Source organism: Macaca fascicularis, chromosome X, assembly GCF_037993035.2.
Source record: "Macaca fascicularis isolate 582-1 chromosome X, T2T-MFA8v1.1".
NCBI classification, from domain to species: Eukaryota; Metazoa; Chordata; class Mammalia; order Primates; family Cercopithecidae; genus Macaca; species Macaca fascicularis.
In genome coordinates this window covers 40,695,419-40,720,413 of record NC_088395.1, presented here as the reverse complement: position 1 = coordinate 40,720,413, position 24,995 = coordinate 40,695,419, and the positions used below count along the sequence as shown (strand labels likewise).

At 40.3% G+C, this 24,995-nt stretch overlaps 2 protein-coding genes across 6 annotated transcripts in view; one reads left to right on the top strand and one right to left on the bottom strand.

Annotated features, from left to right (window-relative positions):
• The window catches only part of LOC135969124 (putative uncharacterized protein MED14OS), a 29,140-nt gene extending 24,552 nt beyond the window's left edge, over positions 1 to 4,588 (bottom strand). For 2 of the 3 annotated variants that reach the window (XM_074030309.1, XM_065537931.2), the window contains exons 1-2: positions 3,947 to 4,588; positions 1,096 to 1,533 (exon numbers count right to left, since the gene is read on the bottom strand). In XM_074030309.1, coding sequence (XP_073886410.1) covers positions 1,474 to 1,533; positions 3,947 to 4,288 — 402 coding nt within the window. In that variant the 5' untranslated portion in view covers positions 4,289 to 4,588 and the 3' untranslated portion in view covers positions 1,096 to 1,473. Of the gene's footprint in view, positions 1 to 1,095; positions 1,534 to 3,692 lie in introns of all 3 variants that reach the window. The other variant, XM_074030308.1, reaches the window with a different exon arrangement.
• Positions 3,818 to 24,995, top strand: part of MED14 (mediator complex subunit 14) — an 85,884-nt gene continuing 64,706 nt past the window's right edge. For 2 of the 3 annotated variants that reach the window (XM_065537928.1, XM_005593315.4), the window contains exons 1-4: positions 4,197 to 4,539; positions 9,422 to 9,448; positions 12,249 to 12,354; positions 24,317 to 24,490. In XM_065537928.1, coding sequence (XP_065394000.1) covers positions 4,325 to 4,539; positions 9,422 to 9,448; positions 12,249 to 12,354; positions 24,317 to 24,490 — 522 coding nt within the window. In that variant the 5' untranslated portion in view covers positions 4,197 to 4,324. Of the gene's footprint in view, positions 3,880 to 4,196; positions 4,540 to 9,421; positions 9,449 to 12,248; positions 12,355 to 24,316; positions 24,491 to 24,995 lie in introns of those variants that run through there. The other variant, XM_065537929.1, reaches the window with a different exon arrangement.

The window sequence follows — 24,995 nt, the reverse complement described above, 5'->3', positions numbered from 1 at the left end:
TTACTTATCTATTCTCCTACTGAGAGACAGTTAAGATCATTCATATTTTCTTGCTTCTACAAATAAAGCTGCAATGAAGTTCCTTGTACATGCCTAATGTAAGATAGTCAGGAAGGTCTCTCTGAGGATTTTATCATTAAAACTGATTCTTGAAGGATGAAAAGCCAGCCAGGAAACAATATTTCAAGTATCTGCAACATAATGCAAGATATCTTCAGTGGGAGGGAATGGCATGTACTATGTAACCAGTGAAGTTACAGTGTAGTAAGGGAATAAGCGGCAGGAGATGGGGAGTTTATTGAAATTTCTGTGAGTTGAATAGATATCTTTAAAAATAGAAAAGTATTATTTATGAAAAATAATATTCTAAAGAAAAATAGGGTGAAAATTCAGCAATAGGACTATGAAACTTACTGTGCTTGAATTATTGGAGACCAGAGAGGTAAAGTAAACGAAAGCTCCTGAGTGCAGTGATATCCCACCTCCCAACCAGATAGTGTTACCAAAATGCCAGGGGTTTGGTCTAGGTCCCATTGCTCCCTGCACAGAAAGCCAATCACTGAGACAACGACTATTGTCAGGGAAGTAATCATTCCATCTCTCTGACTGACTAAAATTGGGGGTTTATATAGTGGGAAAGGAATATAACTACATGTGGGTAAACAGGAATTAGGGAGAGGTAAGGAAATCATGAAGAATGAGGGACCTGGCTTCTCATTGTCTAGATATGGTGACCTGGTTTCGGTTTCTTGAAACTATCTGGGAGGCGTGAGGGTTATTTTCCTGAGAAAGGAACTCAGTTAAGACAAATATAAGTTTCAAGCTTTAAAACTGGAAGGGTTAATATCTATGTTTATTTTAAAAGACTGTAAACATCGGTTCTATGTGACAATTGGGCTGATTCCAGTAATATAGCCACTTGGCAAACATAGGAAGGGCTAGTAGAATAAATTAATGGGGAAAGAACGAAAATGTTAGTATGTTTGGCTGAGTTACTAAAGAAATGACCCATATTTAAAGCACTTTTGGAAAGTTTCCAATTTATCATTTTAAAGCTTACAGTAAAATATTTGACACTATAGTATAGGTACATACTTCTTTCATTCACATTTTTCAGTTGTTCCTCTATTTGGTGATCACATGATTCACACTTCAGATCGTTTCAGAACTAGCAGCATGATATTTTCTCAGCTCTTAAATTGACTGAAATGCTTCAGATGTTTCATGAGATTAATCTGATTTTAACAAAAGGAACAAAAAAGATTGCAAAACATGGAGAAAAAGGGGAATTTCCTTTAAAGCCTTTTTGATGGAAAAATGAAATTATGATACGTATGGTTTCATTTAATGTACAGCTGCCCCTCAGACTCAAAAGGGTTGAAAAGGAATTGAAAAGTATTTTTTTCATTATTTCGATAAGATTTGCAATCACTTCTATCCAAAATGGAAAGCAACAGCAGAAACTGCATTCATTCAACAGATGCGGCATTCATAGTCAAGTCGAGGAGGAACCATGGGCATGGTCTGACCAACCTAGAAAAAAATGAGAACATTGTAATGACTTTGCATTTAGAATAAAACCCAAACTTCTTACTGTGGCCTCTAAAGCCATTAGCAGAGTAGCCTTTGCCTGCCTCTCTATGCAAATTAAAACCACACAATTAATTTGTGTAGGGAGCAAACAAATTTTGTTAGAATGTCTATAATCAAAAAGATGAAAGATAACAAGTGTTGGTGAAGGTGTGGAGAAAAGGGAACCCTTGTACACTATTTGATGTGAATGTAAATTCGTAGTACACCCATTTTGGAAAACAGTATGGAGGTTCCTTAAGAAACTAAAAATAGAATTACTACAGGATGCAGCAATCTCACTTCTGGGTATATATCCAAAGGAACTGAAATCAGCATGTTGAAGAGATGTCTGCACTCCCATGTTCACTGCACCATTATTCATAATAGCTAAGATGTGGCATCAAAGTGTCCATCAACCAATGAATGAATTAAAAAATGTGGTATAAATACACAACAGAATACTATTCAGCCTTAAAAAAGAATTAAATTCAGGCCAGGCATGATGGCTCACGCCTGTAATCCCAGCACTTTGGGAGGCCAACGTGGGTGGATCACCTGAGATCAGGAGTTTGAGACCAGCCTGGCCAACATGGCCATCTCTATCAAAAATACAAAAAAAAAAAAAAAAAATTAGCTAGACGTGGTGGCACGCGCCTGTAATACCAGCTACTCAGGAGGCTGAGGCAGGAGAATCGCTTGAACCTGGGAGGCGAGGTTGCAGTGAGCCAAGATCGCGCCACTGCACTCCAGCTTGCGCGACAGAGCAAGACTCTGTCCCCCCAAAAAAAAAAAAAAAAAAAAAAGAAGTAGACAAGTAGAGAGTAGAATGGTGGTTACCACCAGAGGCTGGGTAGGACAGTGGATGGGGAAAGGGGTAATATTAGTCAAAGGGTACAAAGTTTCGGTTAGACAGGAGGAATAAGTTCTGGTGATCTATTGCACAGCAATGTGACTACAATTAACAATAACCTTTTGTATCTTCCTAAATTGCTAAAAGTGGATTTTAAATGTTCTCACCAAAAGAAGTAAGTATGTATATCATTTGATAGATATGTTAATAGCCTGATTTGCTCATTCCACAATGGTTACATGTTTCAAAACATCACATTGTATGCCATAAGTATATACTATCAACCATTAAAAATAAAAATAACATTTAAAAATGAGGTAGCTGCCTTCCAGCAACTGTATCTGTAGGGGGTATAAATAATCCCAATGCATTTTAATAACTAGCACAATGATATTCTTTTCCAATGTGCTTTAGGACCGCAAAGGGAGGGAACAAGTGAGGTTACACCTTCAGAAGCAGATGAGCCGCTTTCAACAATGATAAAGAATTACTCAAGTGATGACAGCAAGAGTATTCTAACCTTAGGGACATCATGAACATCCCTTACACCTAAGAGGAGATGAAACTGCAAAAAGATGTTTGAAAGGGGTCGCAGCAACGAATGCTTCTAATGGTGAATCTCTACGTTAGCTGCATACTAGAATCTCCTTGGGAAAGTTCAAAAAATCCCCAAGCCCAGACCTCACGCCAGACCAATTAAATCTGAATCTATAGGGGTGGAACCCCATAGACCTAAGTATTTAAACAAACAAACAAAACTCAGATAATTCCAAAGTGCAGCCGAGGTTGAGAATCGCTGTTTTAAAGCAGGTGCAAAAAATTAAACGTGGACTTTGATAGGGGGACGGTGGTAGGCATGGATGAACTGAAAAGCCCTTCAGAATAGAGCGGTGACTGCGAGAGCAAGGACAAAAACTATATGAGAGCCCGTGGCAGGAGATTTAAGGGCCGTTCTTGTGTGGGACTGACAGGATTTGGGGGACGGTGACGCCCTCAGCATACACCCGACTCTATTAAAGTTGAGTTATTCTGCCAGCGGCCCTGTCCCTACCCGCAATCATATTTTCTAGCACCTTTTCCCACAGTTTGAAAAAAAAAAAAAAAAAGGGCGAAAACGTTCTCCCACGTAACGCGCCGTGGACGTGTATGGGAGGAGCAAAGGCCTGAGAATCACAAGCGCGCGGCCGCTACCATTTCTTCGCGATTCCAGAACCAGAATTCACGAACATTTAGAGGAGGCCTCCCTCGGCTGTGTTTGTGCCCCACTTACGGAGCGATGGTGGATTTCTCTGGGCAAATTGTCGCCTTTACAACGCCAGGGGGCGGAGGCGGGAGGGAGAGCGGCAAGGGTAAGGGCGGGGCAACTGCTGACGTTCCCGCTGACGACTCCGACTCAGCCCTCACCCTGGTTTCCGGCGGCGCGCGGCTCCCTTTTCCGCTCTCCCGCGCGCGCACAGGTACCGCCTCACTCCCACGCGCCCCCCAGCGCTGCCGCGCTAGACAGCTGAGAGAACAGACACAGACCTGTCGGAAGGTCCTCTGCAGGTCCCCCTTCCGCTCTGCCGATCGACTTCCGCCTCGGGCAGTCAACATGTACGTTGCGGCTGTCTGGCGAAGCTGCTTCTGAGCGTTTGCGGAGGCGCAGCTTCCCCTCTGCGGGGCCGCCCTGCTTCCCCCCGATCCCCGCCTCCCCCCGCCCCTCGCTCCCGTCCCTGGGGTCGGCGGACTTCTCGCTACATGGGGGCGGGCTTCCGCGGTCGGCGCACGGCTTCCTGTTCTGAGGCGGCCCGGCGGTAGGCGGTGGCGACTCTGCCCGCTCCCGTTTCGGCGCGGTGACCGAGCGCCCGGGAGGCTCGAGGACCGCATCGTGTGCCGTTGCGCCAAGCCCGGTCCTGCGCCGCCATGGCCCCAGTGCAGCTGGAGAACCACCAGCTGGTCCCGCCCGGAGGCGGCGGCGGGGGCAGCGGCGGACCCCCGTCAGCCCCAGCCCCTCCTCCCCCGGGAGCCGCCGTGGCGGCGGCCGCTGCAGCTGCGGCTAGCCCGGGCTACCGGCTGAGCACCCTCATTGAATTTCTGCTGCACCGGGCCTACTCGGAGCTTATGGTGTTGACGGACCTGTAAGTGCCCCGAAACCCCTGCCTGTTCCCCAGCCCCCCCTTCCCGCCCAACCGGCTGAGACGTTTGCACCTCCCTCTCTCCGAGAGGCTGCTGTGTTCTCCGCTGGACTGCTTAGTCTAGAATTTTTGAACTCCTGGGGTTCAGCGGAGGTGGAGAAGAAGCTTTGTATCTGGGGTCTTCCTGGCAACGATGCAACCGAGACTTGTTAATTTTGCGTGTTGTTACACTTCCACTGAAAATTGTATGAAATTTTTGTCCGAGTTCCCAACAGAACTCTCTTGATTTCTTGGCTGGAATACATAATATTCGAGCTTTCAGAAAAAACTCCATAGACGGGAAATTTGTATTACAGCCTCTTGACGATACGTTTTAAATGTAAGCTGTTATTGCTTCTAAGTTAATAGAGGAGCTACATGCGTTGTGTATAAAATACAAATTTGAATTCAAAGTACTTTTTTCTGGAACTTTTGAGTGTTTGAGGTCTTAATGAAGTTAGTGTGAGTAAAATTTTTTTTGTATGTAGTCTGTTATTTCTTGGAGTATGAAGGGGGTTTATAAATCACCTAGTTACCCATGAAATGCCTTGGGGCATGATTAAGTTGTTAATCCCTTCAGAATAGGATCAGAATATACTAATGAATTTCAGTGTGTGAAGAAAAGGCACCGTAACATTTTGAGACTCAGTTGTACATCTTATAACCCAGGTTCAGAAAAAGTTAATCAGAATTTTATTTTTTATCTATTGCAAGACTTCAGATCAGGGTTATCAGTTGAGATACATTAGTATGCAGATATTAGGCTGTAAAGCGTCACAGTAATTCGTTTTTAGAGATTGATAACAGATACTTGTTTGCAGATGGCTGAAAGAATAGGCTCCACTTACTCCTGTAAAACGTCATTCTCAGTTTTGATGTACTGTACTTTTTTGAATGGGACAGAAAAAAGTAGAGTTAAAGAAGCCTGCCCATGGCTAATGAGAAATTTAAATAGCTGTCAGGATTAGGGACTATTGTAATGACATACCTCTCTGCACCATTTATTGTTGGATTTCATAAAAATCCAATAAAATATCCATGAGAAAGTTTAATGTATGTGAAGGTCACTGTCCTATATAGAGCTATGGAAAAAAAAATGTTGAAAACTGATGCTATCGGTGGTGTAGTTTGCTTTTCCATAGGGGATTTGTAGAAATTCCTTGAATTGTGGTTTTTTGTCTTTTTACTATTTTAGGAGTTGGTGTATGAAGAGAGGAACATCTGTTTTATTGCTGTAGAATAAGTATGTAGTTATAGTCCCACACCCTTTATATGATGATTCCCATATTTGTATCTCCAGCACAGACCTCTCTGATGAACTCCAGACTCTATATCCAGATGCCTACATTTCAGTATCTTGATAGGCGTTTCAACATAGCAACTCCAGGACCAAACTCCTGATTCCACTGTCCTCCCTCCTGCAAAACCTTCTTTGCTATCTCACTAAATAGTATCTCCATTCTTCCTCACTGCAGCCTCTTGACCTGGGCTCAACTGCTCCTCCTGCCTCAGCCTCCCAAATAGCTGGAACTACAGGCATGTGCCACCACGCCCAGCTAATTTTTAAATTTTTGATAGAGACAAGAGTCTCACTATGTTGCCCAGGCTGATCTTGAACTCCTGGGCTTTAAGCAATCCTCCCACCTCTGCCTCCCAGACTTTTTTTTTTTTGAGACAGAGTCTCACTGTTGCCCAGGCTGGAGTGCAGTGGTGTGATCTCGGCTTGCTGCAGCCTCCGCCTCCCGGGTTCCAGTGATTCTTGTGCCTCAGCCTCCTGAGTAGCTGCGATTGCAGGCATGCACCACCACACCTGGTTAATTTTTGTATTTTTAGTAGAGATGGGATTTCACCATGTTGACCAGTCTGGTCTCAAACTCCCAACTTCAGGTAATCTAATCTCCTTGGCCTCCCAAAATGCTGGGATTACAGGTGTGAGCCATCCCGCCCAGCCTCCAAACCTTCTTGATGTTTCTTGTTAGTGCCTAGCACGGTGCCATCTTCAAGCCCTTGCTTTTTCCCTAGAAATCTGTGTGGATTGCTTTCTCATTAGTCCTTTAGGTCCTTGTTTACATACAATTTATCAGAAAGATTTTCTCTGACCACCTATAAAATAGTACTCTGCCCCTTCACTCTATCCTTCTTACTTGCTGCTCTATTTTTCTTTACAGCACTTATTGCCACCTGACATTATTAGTTTGTTGTTCGTTCCCACCCCATAAGGACAGAGATTTTGATTTGTTTATGACTTTCCCTGGGGCCTAGAACAATGCCTGGCACACAGGGCTTAACTAAGTATTTATTGATTTAATACATGAATGTTTAGAATTGTCATAAATCAATATATGGTTTGATAGACGAAATAACTAGTGTTTGATAAATCAGTAGGGTGACTAGTTTGCAAGAATCTGTTGTACACTTCAAAATAGCTAGAAGAGAATAATTCAGATGTTTCCAGCATAAAGAAAAATATTTAAGGTGATGGATATCACAAGTACACTGATTTGATCTTTACAAATTATATAAATGTATGAAATTATATGTACTGTGAAACCATACATCTTTAATGCATCAATAAAAATATTGTTCAAAAAGAATTGTAAATCATGGGAAATTTAATAGGAAAAGTTATTTTTGCTCTTGATACACAGGTATACTAAAAAACTTTTTTCACTTTTGATTGTGGTAATTATTAATAAAATTAGTTTGGAAACTTACCATGGAAGTTCCTAAATAGTATATTTTCCCTAAAAACTGTCAGGATTAATATGTTAATGTATAGCCCCTGTTCTAGCTATACTTCATGAGTCTTTAGGGAAACAGTTACTTATTTCAGTAACAAGTGATGCTTGTGTGTGAACTATCGAAGGTAAAAAGGACAACCTTGGCAACTTAGGTGGTTTTGTTTTGGTCTCAGATTTCTGGGTTTTTCTGCTTGTCCACCTCCCTTCCCCCTCAACATACACGCTCTCATCCTAGAGTTTACTCTCTGCCTTGACTTTTTAGAGACCTAGGTTCTACTCTTTATTATTTTTTGAGATAGGGTCTTGCTCTGTCACCCAGGCTGGAATGCAGTGGCACAATCATGGCTCACTGCAGCCTGAACTTCCAGGGCTCAGGTGATTCTCCCACTTCAGCCTTCCAAGTAGCTGGACTACTTGCCACCACACTTGGCTAATATGTATTATTTGTAGAGATGGGGTTGCCGTGTTGCTTAGGCTGGTCCCGAACTCCCGAACTCAAGTGATCTGCAGCCCAACCCCCGCCCCCCGCCAAGCCTCCCAAAGCGCTGGGATTACAGGTATGAGCCATGTACCTGGCCCCCCCCCCTTTTTTTTTTAACTTCTTTTAATTAAAATCAGAAAATGCCAGGATCTCAGTCATGGCATCTTGTCTTATTGTGCTTTGGTGTAAATAAATTTCTATGCCTTACCTCCCAACATTTGCATTTTAGAGATTTTACCCTATGTGGTAACTTTCTTATCCATAAAAGAATTTCAAATAGATTAGGAGGAATAGGGGAAAGGGGAGGCAGGCAGCAAAGCCTGTCTTTTGTCCCTGAACTGATGCTGCCTCTGACATAAGATGGTCGTTTTAGGGTCTCTGAGGCAGGTAGGAGGAGTGGGAACAATGATTGCTGTTCTTTCTACCCCCAGAGGCTCTACTCCCCTTCTCCCCTTATAGATACCCATCGTTCTCATTCTCCCCCTCCCTTGAGGTGAAGACAGGGGAAGGGCTGTGGATTCTCAAGGAGTGTTCTCAGGAGGTTTGGCATGTAGAGGAACTTGCCAGTAGCTGCCTTTATTTGCAGTCTTCTAACAGGACCTTAATTTCTGCTTCATCCCTCTGGTCTTCATCCCACCTAGCTCTCTTTATCATTCTGACCATAACTTTAACTTCCATCTCACTGTCTACCTTAAGAATAGCAGGTAACTATAAGCCAGAGCTCATTTTAATATTTTCTCCTCCTTGTACTTTGAACCTCTGGAAGTAGTTTTAGTTTTTCTGTTCCTGTGGCACATGGGTGGGAGACAATCTAAATGGCTGGGTGTGTATACTTCAAGAACTGATTAGCTGTGAAAGAGGCATGAGAGTTGTTTAGGCCATTGAATCTTGGACTGTGGGATAGAGGTTAACAGAATGTGGCAATTCAGGAGGCATTAAGGATCTTTCTAGACATCAGTGGATGTGAATGTTAAATGGTATAACTTATCTGGGAAGAAGCTGACATTGGTTGCTGGCTATCAATATTGGAGGACTAGCAAAAAGAAATTTAAAAATCCTATTGGAGCTGTTTAAAAGCAATAAAACATTTTTCATCTAACCACCATGCAACATAATTACTGTAAAACCCTTGACATACACTGGCCCTTTTGTATGCTTAGCTTCCAGTTTTGTCCACCATAACACAACATGGAGGGATTATTGCTTGGAAACAGGTATCCATTGGATACAGGGAGGCTGGCAACAAAGTAGTAAGTTCTGCATCTGTGACCATTTTGGTTTTAAAATAATCTTTTTTCTGTTACCCTATGATATAGTGTGCTAATGTGGGACTTGGGCTTTTTAAATGTTTGAGGTTCATGCAATACGTTTTGAAGTATTTTGAATGGAGAGAAATGTTCTTTGGTTGGTTTTTGCCTTACAACCATGCTGCTGGAAACTCATAAATCTAAAAAAGCGTAGGTAGCCACATGACCCTGTAGTAGCTGTTTAGCCAGTTTTTCTGAAACATTAATGTATTTAATAGAGTCAAAGTAAAGACTATTATCACATTAGAATGAAGGTATACATGTATTTAATCAATTTGTTTTTTTTTTTTTTTTTTTTTTTTTTTTTTTTGTCTTAGACTGCCAAGGAAATCTGATGTGGAAAGGTGAGTATGAAAACAAACAAACGAACAAACAAACAAACCCTTAAAGTCTCTTTATTGATCAATCTATGAGTGTTGGTGTGTGGGTATGGGTGGTATAGGGCTGTGGATTGGAAACCTAGGCCCAAAGAGTCTAGAATGATTTTTCACACCATGGGTTTAGGGAGTCCTGGGAAATGTAATTTCCTAACCCTTAACAATAGTTGGTGTGAGACCAGTTCTACATCTTCTATTCTACAAACCTTTATTGAGTGACTGACCTGGTCAAGTCCCTAAGGGTGATATTAAGATGTAGAAGGTATAGTCTGTAAAGGAAGACGCCGAGGAGCAGCAGACTGGCTTTAGAAAGTTGACTGCCACAGGCATGGTGGCATGCGCCTGTAGTCCCAGCTACTCAGGAGGTTGAGGCAGAAGAATTGTTTGAACCCAGGAGGCAGAGGTTGCAGTGAGCCGAGGTCAGGCCACTGCACTCTAGCCTGGGCGACAGAGCGAAACTTTGTCTCAAAAAAAAAAAAAAAAAACAAAGTTGGCTGCTAATTTATCACTTGCAACAATGATGCTATTAAGTATCTTTAGAGAATTGACATTTGCCTGCTGCTCCTACTGTTACATAGTTAACATTTTGGTTCAGTTGGAGCTTGGAGCTTAAGATTTAACTTAAGGCTAAAATGTTTCCAGAGGCCAAAGGAACAAGCTAAATTAAAGTTTCAAAAAAATCATTTGATGGAGATTTAAATTGTAACTACAGTATACGGTACTTGACCATATCTTTGGCACTACTTATGCTCCTTGGTTGATTTTTTTTTTTTTTTTTTAAATACCAAATCACTTGGCAACTTTTTAGCATTTCTTAGTGGCAACACTCCATTGCCAACCCCAGCTTAACTTTTTGATCGACTTAGAGATCAAAAAGGTAGAAGTAAAAGAGACAATTAAGGCAACCTGTGTTATGGTTTGGCTGGTCAGTATTAAAGGGGGAAAACGTTAAGTCAAGGATTTGTTCTGTCTCCTGTGGGGTATGAAGGGAAACTGGGCCTTTGGAAAACTCATGTTCCCTATCACTTGGGACGACATGGTGTCAGAAAACCATGTTACTGTAGTTTACAAGGGGGACATCTCCATTCTAGTAGAGGACTGCATTTGGGAAACCGAATTAATAATAGACAAGTGTGTCTGCTCTGTGAGAGGAGCAGAAACATTGCATCCTCTATAAGCCATTGCTGAGTTAGAGTGAAGGTACTGAGGTTCCCAGCCCTGAGATCTGCTGGATCTTAATGTGTGTTTAACATTTCTGCTGTGTCTCAGTCTTGTCTCATGATCCTTCATAGACACTGGCAAAGAGTTATAATTATGCCCTTGATTCTTCTCTTTATAGTACCACTAATCATTGCTGGCCTATCTTTAAGAGAGCCTTTTAGGGTGCTTGTGGGCTATGTGTGCTCTCAGTAGGAGCTAGCCTCTAGCCTTCAGTCAGGATTGTACTTCAGCAAGAACTTTTACTTTGGTGCATTGCGTTATGGTGGTGGTATTGGCAAGATGCAGAGATGTGGATTGGATCTGTAGGTCATTGAACAGCTGTACTAAGATTAATAGGTCAGAGCCTACTTGGAGGGAGGTTGGTGTCCTGCTGGGTCCTGTCATCAGTCCTGGCTTGTTGAATATTTTTTTCAGTGTCTTAGACCATGAAAGATATGATTATCAGTTTTATAGCTGCTATGAAGTTGAGAGATCTAGCTAACACGTTGATTGACATTAGTAAAGCTTTTGGGGCCTTAGGATGAGATAAAAGTACTAATGAGTATTGGGGGAAAAGGAATAATAGTGAGTATAGGATAAAACTAGATATGGACAGACCTTTTATTTTTAGTACTCAAAGTAATTTCTTTAGCTTTGCTTGGATATTTTTTAATGTATCCAAGTTTGTCACTGAAATTAGTTTGGTAAAGAGTTACATAGTTAAGTTCTTTAATTATTCAATTTTTTTTTTTTAAGATGGAGTCTCGCTCTGTCGCCCAGGCTAGAGTGCAGTGGCCGGATCTCAGCTCAGCTCACTGCAAGCTCTGCCTCCCGGGTTTACGCCATTCTCCTGCCTCAGCCTCCCGAGTAGCTGGGACTGCAGGCGCCCACCACCTTGCCTGGCTAGTTTTTTTGTAGTTTTTAGTAGAGACGGGGTTTCACCGTGTTAGCCAGGATGGTCTCGATCTCCTGACCTCATGATCCGCCTGTCTCGGCCTCCCAAAGTGCTGGGATTACAGGTTTGAGCCACCGCGCCCGGCCTGATTATTCAATCTTTCATGCTGGTGCAGGATGGGAAATGGTGCCCTTTTGTAGAATGAATACAGTTTCAGGCTTTGGTAATGATCAGTTTCAATTCCTTTCACTTACCGAAAGGGTTACTAATTACTTACTAATTAAATTACTCCTAATTTCAGTTATGAGTTGATAATTCATAACTCTTCATTTAATCCCTTCTGTGAACCAGTTTACTTCTACTGCCATACACTGAATTTAGTATATTTTTGTAAACAACTTTTATTACAATATACAATCAATTTAAAAATGTGACTCATTGCTAAAACATTCTATTTGGTTTATTGCTCTGAGGTGAAAAAGCATATGCAGATAGTATACAAAATGTGACAATAGTTCATATTTAGATAAATACTTTAGGTGGCTCATTTTGTAGTGGTTTTAAGCAAAGGCTGATTTATTTATATATTTATTTATTTTTTGCTCAGCTGAAATAAATTGTGAAATACTTTTTCTAATATGTTGGTTCTTTAAGAGTTGTTTTATTTTATAGGAAAATAGAAATAGTGCAGTTTGCTAGCCGGACACGCCAACTCTTCGTTCGATTATTAGCTTTAGTGAAATGGGCTAATAATGCTGGCAAAGTGGAAAAATGTGCGGTGAGTTAAACTTTTTATTTTACTTTGTATAAAATAACTTTTCGGATGTTATGATAGACATTTTAGCTTTAACTATCCTTGCCGATTTGAGTGACGTGAATAATCATATTTCTGAATGATAATGTATATTTCTGCAGAAACTTAGTATTTGTTTATGGACACCTGATCAGAAAGAAGAGGAGGTAGCTGGAGACATCATACATGAGGAGACTTTAAATATGAGACTGGGGAAAAAGGGGGAAAATTGTTAGTTTATATTTGTACGATTCCTTAGAATTTGCAAGGTTCTCCCTTACATTTTGCTTATTAATTCTTGACAATCCTGTGAGAATGGCAGAGTTGGTAATTTTTTTTCCCACTTTTACAGGTGATGAAACGGTAAGGTTCCTAGAAGTTATATGGCTTCTTCAAGGTCACAGAGGCTGATAACAACATTTTTCTGTTTGTTTATCTACTAATTCTCCAAACCTCTAATAAGCACAGGGTATAGGGGACAGAGGATGGAATCTTCAATAAGGAATAGCCCCTGCCTTCGAGAACCTCATGGTCTTTTGACTATTGAATCACTCTTTGGAATGCAAAGTGACATGCAGTGCAGTGTACCAAAGATGCTAAAATCTACCAGAAATAAAGTTTTATGCTATGTTCAAGAAGCGTTAAGGAATAAAAACTTGATTTTTTTTTTTCAGATTGTTCACTGTTGGCATATAGAAATACTACTGATATTTTGTATGTTGATTTTGTATTCTGCAACTTCACTGAATTTATCAGTTCTAATAGATTTTGGTGGGGTCTTTAGGTTTTTCCAAATATAAGATCATATCATCTGCAAACAAGGATAATTTGACTTCTTCCTTTCCAATTTGGATGCCCTTTCTTTCTTTCTTTTGTCTGATTGCTCTAGCTAGGAGTTCCAGTACTGTGTTGAATAATAGTGGTGAAAATGGGCATCCTTGTCGTGTTCCAGGTCTGAGAGGAAGGGCTTTCAGTTTTTCTCCATTCAGCATGATAATTAGCTGTGGGTCTGTCAAATATGACTTTTATTATGTTGAGGTATGTTCCTTCTATACCCAGTTTTTTGAGGGTTTTTATCATGAAGGGATGTTGAATGCTATTACATGTGTTTTCAGCATCAGTTGAAATGATCACATGGTTTTTATTTTTCATTCTATAGATATGATATATCACATTGATTGATTTGTATATTTTGAACCATCCTTGCATCCCAGGGATAAATCCCACTTGGTCATGACGAACGATCTTTTTAATGTTTTGTTGAATTTGGTTTGCTAGTATTTTGTTGAGAGGATTTTTGTATCAGCATTCATCAGATATATTGGTCTGTAATTTTCTTTTTTTGATTTGTCTTTGTCTGGTTTTGGTATTAGGGTAATACTGGCCTTGTAGAATGAGTTTGGAAGTTTTCCCTCTTCCACTATTTTTTGGAATAGTTTAAGTAGGATTGTTATTAGTTCGTCTTTAAATGTTTGGTAGAATTCAGTAGTGAAGCCATAAGGTCCTGGGCTTTTCTTTGCTGGGAGACAAATTATAATTAATATAATGAATTATAGCTTCAATCTTGTTACTTGTTATTAGTCTGTTTGGGTTTTGAATTTCTTCATGGTTCAATCTTCACAGGTTGTATGTGTCTAGGAATTTATCTATTTCCTCTAGATTTTCCAATTTATTGGCATGTAGTTGCTTACAGTAGCCACTAATGATCCTTTGAATTTCTGTGGTATTAGTTGTAATGTTTCCTTTTCATCCCTGATTTTATTCATTTGGGTCTTCTCTCTTTTTTTCTTTGTGAGTCTGGTTAAAGGTTTGTCAATTTTGTTCATTGTTTCAAAAAATCAACTTCTTGTTTCATTGATCTTTTGCATTGTTTTCTTCATTTCAAATTCATTTATTTCTGCCCTGATCTTTAGGTTTCGGGTTTCTCTTGCTTTTATAGTCTTTAAGATGCATCCTTAGGTTATTTATTTGAAGTTTTTCTTCTTTTCTGATGTAGGCACTTATAACTATAACTTTCTTTCTTAGTGCTGCATCCCATAGGTTTTGGTATGTTGTGTTTCCATTATCATTTATTACAAGAAATTTGTAAATTTTCTTCTTAATTTGTTCATTGACCCACTGTTCATTTGGGAGCATATTGTTTCCATGTGTTTGTATAGTTTCCACAATTCCTCTTAATGTTTTCTAGTTTTATTCCATTGTGGTCAGAGAAGATGCTTGATATTATTTCAGTTTTTCTAAATGTTTTAAGATTTGCTTTGTGGCCTAACATACGGTCTATCCTTGAGAATGATCTATATGCTGAGGAGAAGAATGTGTATCCTGCAGCCTTTGGATAAAATGTTCTGTAAATATCTATTAGGTTTATTTGTTCCGTAGTGCAGATTAAGTTCCATGTTTCTCTGTTGAGTTTCTGTCTGGGAGATCCGTCCAGTGCTGAAAGTGGGGTGTTGAAGTCTGCAGCTATTATTGTATTGACATCTTGCTCTTTAATAATATTAGTATTTGGTTTATGTATCTGGGTGCTCCAGTGTTGGATACATATATGTTTACAATCATATCCTTTTTCTGAATTGACTCCTTTATCATTAATGACCTCGTTTGTCTCTTTTCATAGTTTTTGTCTTGAAATCTATTTTGTCTAAGTATAGCTACTCCTACTCCTTTTTGGTTTCCATTGACATATAAATCTTTTTCCATCCCTTTATTTTCAGTCTGTGTATGTATGTCTTTATAGGTGAATTATGTTTCTTATAGGCAACAGATCATTGAGTCTTGTTTTTTTAAATCCATTCAGCCACTCTGTGCCTTTTTATTAGAGAGTTTAGTTCATTTACATTTAGTGTTATTATTGATAAGTAGAGATTTACCCTTGCCGTTTTGTTGTTTTCTAGTTGTTTTGTGGTCTTCTCTTCCTTTTTCCCTTCCTTCTTATCTTCCTTTTAGTGAAGGTGATTTTCTCTGGTGACATGATGTAATTTCTTGTTTTTTATTTTTTGTATCCGTTGTATTTTATTTTATTTTTTTTCTGAGACGGAGTCTTGCTTTGTTGCCCAGGTTGGAGTGCAGTGGCGCAATCTTGGCCCACTGTAACCTCTGACTCCCAGATTCAAGCGGTTCTACTGCCTCAGCCTCCTGAGTAGCTGGGATTACAGGCGCATGCCACCACGCCTGGTTAATTTTTATATTTTTAGTAGAGACGGGGTTTTGCCTCGTTGGCCAGGCTGGTCTTGAACTCCGGACCTCAGGTGATCCACCTGCCTTGGTTTCCCAAAGTGTTGGGATTACAGGCGTGAGCCACTGCACCTGGCCCATTGTGTGTTTTTTGATTTGAGGTTACTGTGAGGCTTGCAAATACTGTCTTATAACCCATTATTTTAAACTGATGACAACTTGACACTGATTGCATAAACAGACACGCAAAAAGAAAACTAATGAAAACTCTGCAATTTAACTTTATCTCCCTCCTTTTTAACTTTTTTGTTTCTCTTTAGTTCTTATTGTCTTGAAAAGTTCTGTATCTTCAAAAGTTGTTGTAGTTATGATTTCCTGTTGGTTTATCATTTAGTCTTTCTATTTAAGATAAGAGTAGTTTACATAGTACAATTACAGTGTTATAATATTCTGTATTTTTCTGTGTGCTTACTATTACCAGTGAGTTTGTACCTTTAGATGATTTCTTCTTGCTTATTAATATACTTTTCTTTCAGATTAAAGAACTCCCTTTAGCTTTTCTTGTAGGACAGGTCTGATGTTGATGAAATCTCTCAGCTTGTTTGTCAGAGAAAGTCTTTATTTCTCCTTCATGTTTGAAGGATATTTCCACCGGATATGCTATCCTCGGGTAAAAGTTTTTTTTCCTTCAGCACTTTAAATATGTCATGCCACTCTCTCCTGGCCTGTAAGATTTCCACTGAAAAGTCTCCTGACAAATGTATTAGAGAGCTCTGTTATATGTTATTTGTTTCTTTTCTCTTGCTGCTTTTAGGATCCTTTCTTTATCCTTGACCTTTGGGAGTTTGATTATTAGATGCCTTGAGGTAGTCATGTGGGTGCTAAATCTGCTTGGTGTTCTATAATCTTCTTGTACTTGAGTGTTGATATCTTTCTCTAGGTTTGGGAAGTTCTCTGTTGTTATCCTTTTCAATAAACTTACTACCCCTATCTCTCTTTTTCTGCCTCCTCTCTAAGGCCAATAATTTTGAGATTTGTCCTTTTGAGGCTATTTTCTAAATTTTGTAGGTGTGCTTCATTCTTTTTTGTTCTTTTGTCTCTTCTGACTGTGTATTTTCAAATAGCCTGTCTTCAAGCTCACTAATTCTTTCTTCTGGTTGATCAACTCTGTTATTAAGAGATTCTGATACATCTTCAGTATGCCAATTGCATTTTTCAACTCCAGAGTTTCTGCTTGATTTTTAAAGCAATTATTTCAATCTCTGTTAAATTTATCTGATAGAATTCTGAATTCATTCTTTGTGTTATCTTGAATTTCTTTGAGTTTCCTCAAAACAGCTATTTTGAATTTTCTGTCGGAAAGGTCTCATATCTCTGTTTCTCCAGGATTGGTTCCTGGTACCTTCTTTTGTTCATTTGGTGAGGTCCTGTTTTCCTGGATGATCTTGATGCTTTTAGATCTGGGCCTCAAAGAGTTAGGTATTTATTGTAGTCTTTGCAGTCTGGGCTTGTTTATGCCTGTCCTTCTTGAGGAGGCTTTCCAGATATTTGAAGGTACTTAGGCCCCAAGCTCAATAATGCTGTGGTTTTTGCCGACTCATAGAGGTACTGCCTTGATGGTCTTGGATAAGATCTGGAAGATTTCTCTGGATTACCAACCAAAGGCTCTTGTTCTTTTTCCTTAGTTTCTTCCAAACAAAGTCTTGCTCTTTGTGCTGAGCCACCTGGAACTGGGGGTATGGTGATGTAAGCACCCATATGGCCACCACCACTAGGACTGCACCAGCTCAGACCTGAAGTCAGCACAGCACTGGGTCTTGCCCAAGGCCCAGTGTAACCACTACCTGGCTACCACTTACCTTCACTCCAGGCCCTAGGGCTCTATGATCAGCAGGTGGCAAAGCCAGTCAGGTTTGTGTTTTTCAGGGTGGCAAGTTTCCCCAGGCTTTGGGTGAGCCCAGAGATGCTGTCTGGTGGCAGGGATTAGAGTCAAAAACCTTAGTAATTTGCCTGATATTCTTTTCTTACTGTGGCTAAGCTGACATTCAAACCACAATACAATTTCCTTCCTGCTTTTCCCTCCCCTTTCCACAGGCAGAGGAGCCTCCCGCTTTGGCCATCACCGGCCCATGGGAGGGGTTCTGCTAGGCCACCACTGATGTTCACTTAAAATCAAAGGATTCTTCAGTTAGCTTGTGGTGAATACTGCCAGGCCTGGGACTCATCCTTCAGGGCAGTGGGCTTCCCTCTGGCCCTGGGGAGGTCCAAAAATGCTGTCCAAGAGCCTAGGCCTGGACTTGGGGACCCCAAGAGCCTGCTTATGCTGTACCCCACTTTGGCTGAGCTGGTACCTAAGGTGCCAAACAAAGTCCCCTTTACTTTTCCCCCTGCTTTTCTCAAACAGGAGTCTTTCACCATAGCCACTATAGCTCTGAATGTGCTTGGTCACACCTGAAGTCAGCACATCTCAGAACCCAAGGTCCATGGCATACTACCTGGGTATCACTGCTGGTTATTCAGGGCCCAAGGGCTCTTTTATTCAGCGGGTGATGAATCCTGCCAGGACTGGGTCCTTTCCTTTAAGGCAGCAGGTTCCCTGCTGGCCCAGGATGTGTCTTTGTCATCTGTGAGCTAAAGCCTGGAATAGGGGCCTCACTACTCTGCCTGGTGCCCTGTCCTACTGTGGCTGAGCTGGTATCCAAGATGCAAGACGAAGTCCTTTTTACTCTTTGCTCTCTTCCTCAAGCAGAAGAAAGGAGTCTCTTTTGTTGTCACAAGCTGCGCTGCCTGGGGTTTGTGGAAGGGTGGTGCAAGCACTCCCTTAGGCCCCCAGCTGGTGTATCCCTAGGTCATGTACCACCTAGTCCTCTGGCTCTGAGCCCAGCCTAGCGCTAGGAGTTGCCTAGGAATTGCAGTACTTGTGTCCTAGACTGCCTTTCATGTTTACCTAGGACTCCAGAGTACTTTGGCCCACATTAGCAAGGCTTGCGGAGAAACTCAAGTTCTGACCGCTGCGATGGGCAATTCTCTGGCCAAGGCTGGTCCAAATGCTCCTTCTGGCCCAGCACAACTTTGCTTTCCACTATGACTGGGCAGCACTGAGTTCAGTGTAAAGTCCCCCAATCACTGTTCTCTCCCTCCCTTAAGTGCAGGGCCTCTGCTGGAGTAGCGGGGGAGGAGCAGTGTCAGCTATTCAAGACTGCCTCTCCTGCCCTTCTCAATGCCTCTTTCAGTGATATGAAGTTAAAACCAAGTACTGTGATGGCTTACCTGATTTTTGGTTTTTGTAACAGTGCTTTTCTGCGTGCAGATAGTAAAAATTTCATCTTCCTGGAGAGGGGGTGACTAGTGTTGGCTTGTATTCCACTATCTTGCTCTGACCCTCTCAGCATTTTTGTTTTCTGAATGTAGATACACATGTGTTTATGTCAGGGATACAGTCCGTCAATGAGAATTAGAGGGATTGTTCATGTTTCAACCTAATGATTATTTAACTAGTTTTATTAGAGATTCTTGATAATGATCTTTAGCCATGCCAGATGTGTTATGAGTATATAGATCCATAGTTTATAGAACTCTGACTAATGGTAAAACAACCTGGATAATGTTTTGCCTAAGAAAAAGAGAAAATATCTCTCATTCTCCTGGAGATTTTTTTCAGTAGCTTTATCGAGCTATCATTTACATACCATACTATTCACCCACTTAAAGTATACAATTCAGTGGTTTTTGTTATATTCACAGATATGTGCAACCTTCATCACAGTCAATTTTAGAACATTTTAATCACCTCAGAAAGAAAACCTGTGCCCTTTAGTTGTCACCCCCAGCTCTCCTCTAGCCCTAAGCAGCCGCTAATCTACTTCATCTCAATAGATGTGCCTGTTCTGAACATTTCATATAAATGGAATCAAATGTGTTGTGTTGTGATTGGCTTCTTTAACTTAGCATTTTTTTTTTAGTGTAGTATTTTCAAGATTGATTCATGTGGTAGCATGTGTCACTACTTCATTCCTTTTTATGGCTGAATTGCATGGATATACTACATGTTTGTTTATCTGTTCAGTTAATAGGCATTTGGGTTGTTTCCAGTTTTGGATTATTATGACTAATGCTGTTGTAAATAGTCATATCCAACTGTCTGGATGTATGCTTTTATTTATCTTGAGTGTATACCTAGGAGTGGGATGGCTAGGTCATATGGTAACTCTTTGTTGAACTTTTTGTGGAACTGCCAGACTGTTTTACAAAGTGGCCACACCATTTTACATTTTCACCAGCAATGTATGGAAGTTTAGTTTCTCCACATCCATGCCAACACTTGTTGTTACCTGACTTTTTGAGTCTAGCCATCCTAATAGGTATGAAGTGGCATCTCATTAAAGTTTTAATTTGTATTTTCCTAATGACCAGTGATGTTGAACATGTTTTCATGTGCTTATTGGCCATTTGTGTGTCTTGTTTAGAGAAACATTTATTCAGTGTTAAATTCTAAAGGAGATTATTATTAAACATATTCACAGCTGGTGTGTGAATACTTAAAAATAACATGGATTAGTTCTTGTGAACTAAGACTGTCTATGTGAATGGATTCACTAATCAGTTACTCAAAACTCAAGTTTTATCTTTTTTTTTCTTTTTTTTTTTTAAGACATGGAGTCTCACTCTGTCATCCAGGCTGGAGTGCAGTGGTGTAATCACAGCTCACTGTAACCTCGAACTTCTGGGCTCAAGCAGCCCTCCCACCTCAGCCTCCCTGAGTAGCTGAGACCACAGGCACACACTACTGTGCCCATCTAATTTTTAAAAAGTTTTTGTAGAGTTGGGGTCTTACTTGGTTGCCTAGTTTTGAACTCCTGGCTTCAAGCAATCTTCCCGCCTCCACCTCCCAAACTGCTGGGGATTACAGGTGTCAGCCACCACACCCAGCCACGTTTTATCTTGATTAATTATATTTCTAAGTTCAAGAAATGTAGCTGAAGCTAGTGTATTTTGAGTTCAGTGAAGTAGTTTAGATAGTGTTTCATTCATTGTTTATGTTTAAGTGGAGCGATAGGGGCTGGATAACTGTGGCATCCCAGTAGGGTTGATGCATGTCTTTCTGCTGGGGAGGTCTTTGGTACTCTTTGAGCTTGACTTTGGTCTGATAAGCATTTTTACAGTGACCTGAGTTAAGGGAGATATGAGATGGCCTAAATCTGAGTAAAAGCCTGTTAAAAAGTTGAGAATGTATTAGCAGTGTCATGACTGTTGATAAGAAGTTAATGTTGGTGGCATTGATAGAAATTCATTGTACTAGTCATAGAAAGTAGCATTTTTACTGGACCATGCTGTATATTGGGTCTAACTAAGAATTAGAAGAAATATTTTTGTTGTTGTTGTTTCACTTCTTCTGATTATTGACCTTTTGGGCAAGTGTCTTAACCTAAGCCTCAATTTTCTCATCTCTAAGCTCATAGTAATTATCTGGTTGTACTTCCTAGAGTTGCAAAAATCAAATAAAGTGTTTGAAAACACTAAGAAATTGTAGAGCACTGTTTTTGTGATGTTGGTATTAATTCTGGGTACTATGTTTTAAGTTGGCCACTGACAGCCTGTTCGAAGGACATGAGAGAGAAAACTTTAAGTATTGTTCTAGAATAAAACTAGAAGATGGCCGGGTGCAGTGACTCACACCTGTAATACCAGCACTTTGGGAGGCTGAGGCGGGTGGATCACCTGAGGTCAGGAGTTCAAGACCAGCCTGGCCAGCATGGTGAAACCCCGTCTTTACTAAAAATACAAAAATTAGCTGGGGGTGGTGGTTCACCCCTGTAATCCCACCTACTGAGGAGGCTGAGCCAGGAGAATTGCTTGAACCCGGGAGGCAGAGGTCACAGTGAGCAGAGATCGTGCCACTGCACTCCAGCCTGGGGGACAGAGCGAGACTCTGTCTCCAAAACAAAACAACAACAACAACAACAACAAACAAACCATGAACTAGAAGATAAAAGTTTTAGTGTGGTAGTTTTTAGCTCTGTGATGAGCTCTACTAGTTTAGATATCCTTATGAAATGCATTGGGTAGAAAACTGATGGAAAGGATTTCTGTATTGGGCATGAAGTTGACCTGTATCTCATAATGGGTGTTTTGGAGTGTTTTCTATGTTCTTTCTAGGCACTGTTCTAAAGGTTTTTTATGTGTTAACTCTTTTTTTTTCAATTGATATATCATAGTTGTACATATTTTGGGGGTACATGTGATATTTTGATACATGTACATAGTGATCAAGGCAGGATAATTGGGATATTCATTACCTCAGACATTCTTCTTCGTTGGGAATGTTACAGTTCTTGTTGTTTTGAATATACAATAAATTACTGTTAATTATCATTTCCCTACTCTACTATCAAATACTAGAACTTATTCCTTTTAACTGTATTTTTGTACCAACTTTTCTTCATACCTCCTCCCCCGTTCCCAGCTTATCCTAACCAGCATTCTACTCTCTACTTCCATGATATCCACTTTTTTAACTCCCACGTATGAGAGAGAATTTGCAATATTTGTCTTTCTGTGCCTGGCTTATTTCGTTTAACATAGTGACCTTCACTTCACAGTGAACACACTGCCATGCTGTTGCAAATGGCAGGCTTTCATTCTTTTTTATGGCTGAATGGTATTCCATTGTGTATATGTACTGTATTTTCTGTATTCATCTGTTGATAGACCCTTGGGTTGATTCTGTATCTTGGCTATTGTGAATAGTGCTGCAGTAAACCTGGGAGTGCAGGTGTCTTTTTGGTATGCTGATTTCCTTTCTCTTGGATATATACTCGCAGTGGAATTGCTGGATCTTATGGTACTTCTATTTTTAGTGTTTCGTAGTTGTTGTTTGTTTGTTTTTTGAGACAGGGTCTCATTCTGTCACCCAAACTGGAGTGCAGTGGCACAGTCATGGCTCTTTGCAGCATCAACCTCCTGGGCTCAAGTGATCCTCCCTAGTAGCTGTGACCACAGGCATACACCACTATGCCAGGCTAATTTATTTGTTTTTTAATTTTTTGTAGAGACAGGGTCTCCCTATGTTGTCCAGGTTGGTCTGCAAGTCCTGGGCTCAAGCAGTCTTCCTGCCTCTGCCTCCCCAAACGCTGGGATTACATATGTGAGCCACCACACACAGCCTATTTTTAGTTTTTTTTTTTTTTTTTTTTTGAGGAACCTCCATAGTGTTCTCTGTAGTGGCTGTAGTACTTCACATTCCCACCAACAGCGTGAGGATTCCCTTTCCTCCACATCTCCACATCCTCACAAGCATCTGTTATTTTTTGTCTTTTTGATAATAGTCATTTTAACTGGGATGAGATGATATTGTGGTTTTTATTTACATTTCCTTGATGATTAGTAATGTTGCATTTTTTTCGTAATACCTTTTGGCCATTTGTATGTCTTCTTTTGAGAAATGTTTATTCAGGTATTTTGCTCATTTTAAAAATGGAGTTATTTGGCTTTATTTTGCTATTGAGTTGAGTTCCTTATGTATTTTGGATATTAATCCCTTGTCAGATGGATATTTTGCAGGCGTTTTTTCCTGTTCTGTGGGTTGTCTCTTCATACTGTTGATTATTTCTTTTGCTGTGCAGAAGCTTTTTAGCTTGATATAATCTCTTTTGTCTATTTTTGCTTTTGTTGCTTGTCTTTTTTTGTTTGTTTGTTTTTGAGATGGAGTCTCGCTCTGTTGCCCAGGCTGGAGTGCCATGGCGTAATCTCGACTCACTGCAAGCTCCACCTCCTGGGTTCACGCCATTCTGCTGCCTCAGTCTCCCGAGTAGCTGGGACTACAGGCGCATGCCACCACGCCCCACTAACCTTTTTGTATTTTTAGTAGAGATGGGGTTTCACTGTGTTAGCCAAGATGGTCTCGATCTCCTGACCTCGTGATCTGCCTGCCTCGGCCTCCCAAAGTGCTGGGATTACAGGCGTGAGCCACTGCGCCCAGCCCAGGCTAATGTCTTAGAGCATTTTCCCAATGCTTTTTTCTAGTAGTTTCATAGTCTCAGGTCTCACGCTTAAGCCTTTAATTCATTTTCAGTTGATTTTTGTATAGCGTGAGAGATGGGGGTCTAGTTTCATTCTTTTGCATATGGTTATCAAGTTTTCCCATCACCATTTATTAAAGAAACTGCCCTTTCCCCAGTGTATGTTCTTGGTGCTTTTTTGGAAAATGAGTTGGCTATGTGTGGATTTCTGTGTTCTCTATTTTGCATTAACTCTTAATCCTGAGAACAACTTTATGAGATTGGTAATCATGATCACCTCCATTTTACAGCTGAAAAAACTGAGGCACAAAGAGGTTAAGTTACTCGCCCAAGGTTACAGGGCTAGTAAGTAGTAGAATTAAAATGGAGAACAAGGCAGTCTGGGTCTAGGAGTACATGCTTTTAACTCCTTCATTACCAACCAACTCTGGAAGTCTGTAAGAAGAAAAAACCATTTTATTCTACTTATTTTTCCTAATGTTGATATTATGTATGTGTAATGTTAAGAATGGATAAATGAATTAGAAAGCTTTTACTTAAAGTGACAGAAAATTATTGCTCTTAATATCAAATACAAATGTATTAAATATTTCTTCTTCAGATTACTGGAAAATGTTTGAAGAACTACTTTGAAATAGGGAAAACTTATTATATTAATTCCCCTTGAAGTTTACTTTGGAATGATTTAACAATATTTAGTGTGAAAAGGAGATAGTTTTCAGGGATGCTTAATACATTTACCCTTTACTTTAAAGATGATTTCAAGCTTTTTAGATCAGCAAGCCATCCTGTTTGTGGACACTGCTGATCGCCTGGCCTCGTTAGCTAGAGATGCTCTGGTCCATGCACGCCTGCCTAGTTTTGCCATCCCATATGCCATTGATGTACTGACTACTGGCTCTTACCCACGGCTGCCAACCTGCATTAGGGTAAGTGCTTTGCCCCCATGTTCCTAAAAACTAAAGGTTTTGCCATTGGGTTGGATTGTATTATTAAGTAGCCCATCAAAAAACATTGTTAAAACAAACAGTATATATAGTTTGCTTTTTTCTCTATAACTAAAGTTGTACTTTTTTGAAATAAGTTGGGGCCAGATGTGAGTAGATATCAAAATGGGTGAAGGTTTTATTTTTTTTTCCCCAGGGGAGCACGGATGTGCAGACATAACATCTATTTCAGATGTGAAAATGCTGCATGCTAGTTGCTTTTTGAAAGTGTTTTAAACTTTTATTGTTTTGGTAGTTTACTGACTACCAAATTGTATTTTGGTATTTTGGTGCCATATTGTATTTTATACTTGTAAGAACTTGTGGAAGTTATCAAGTGATGTTTAGTTGCTTTGTAAATAGAGCATAAAGGAGGTCATGTTGTATTATGATCTCAGCTAAATGACCGGAATCATTGTTGCTCTTATGCATGATAGTTATGGCCATT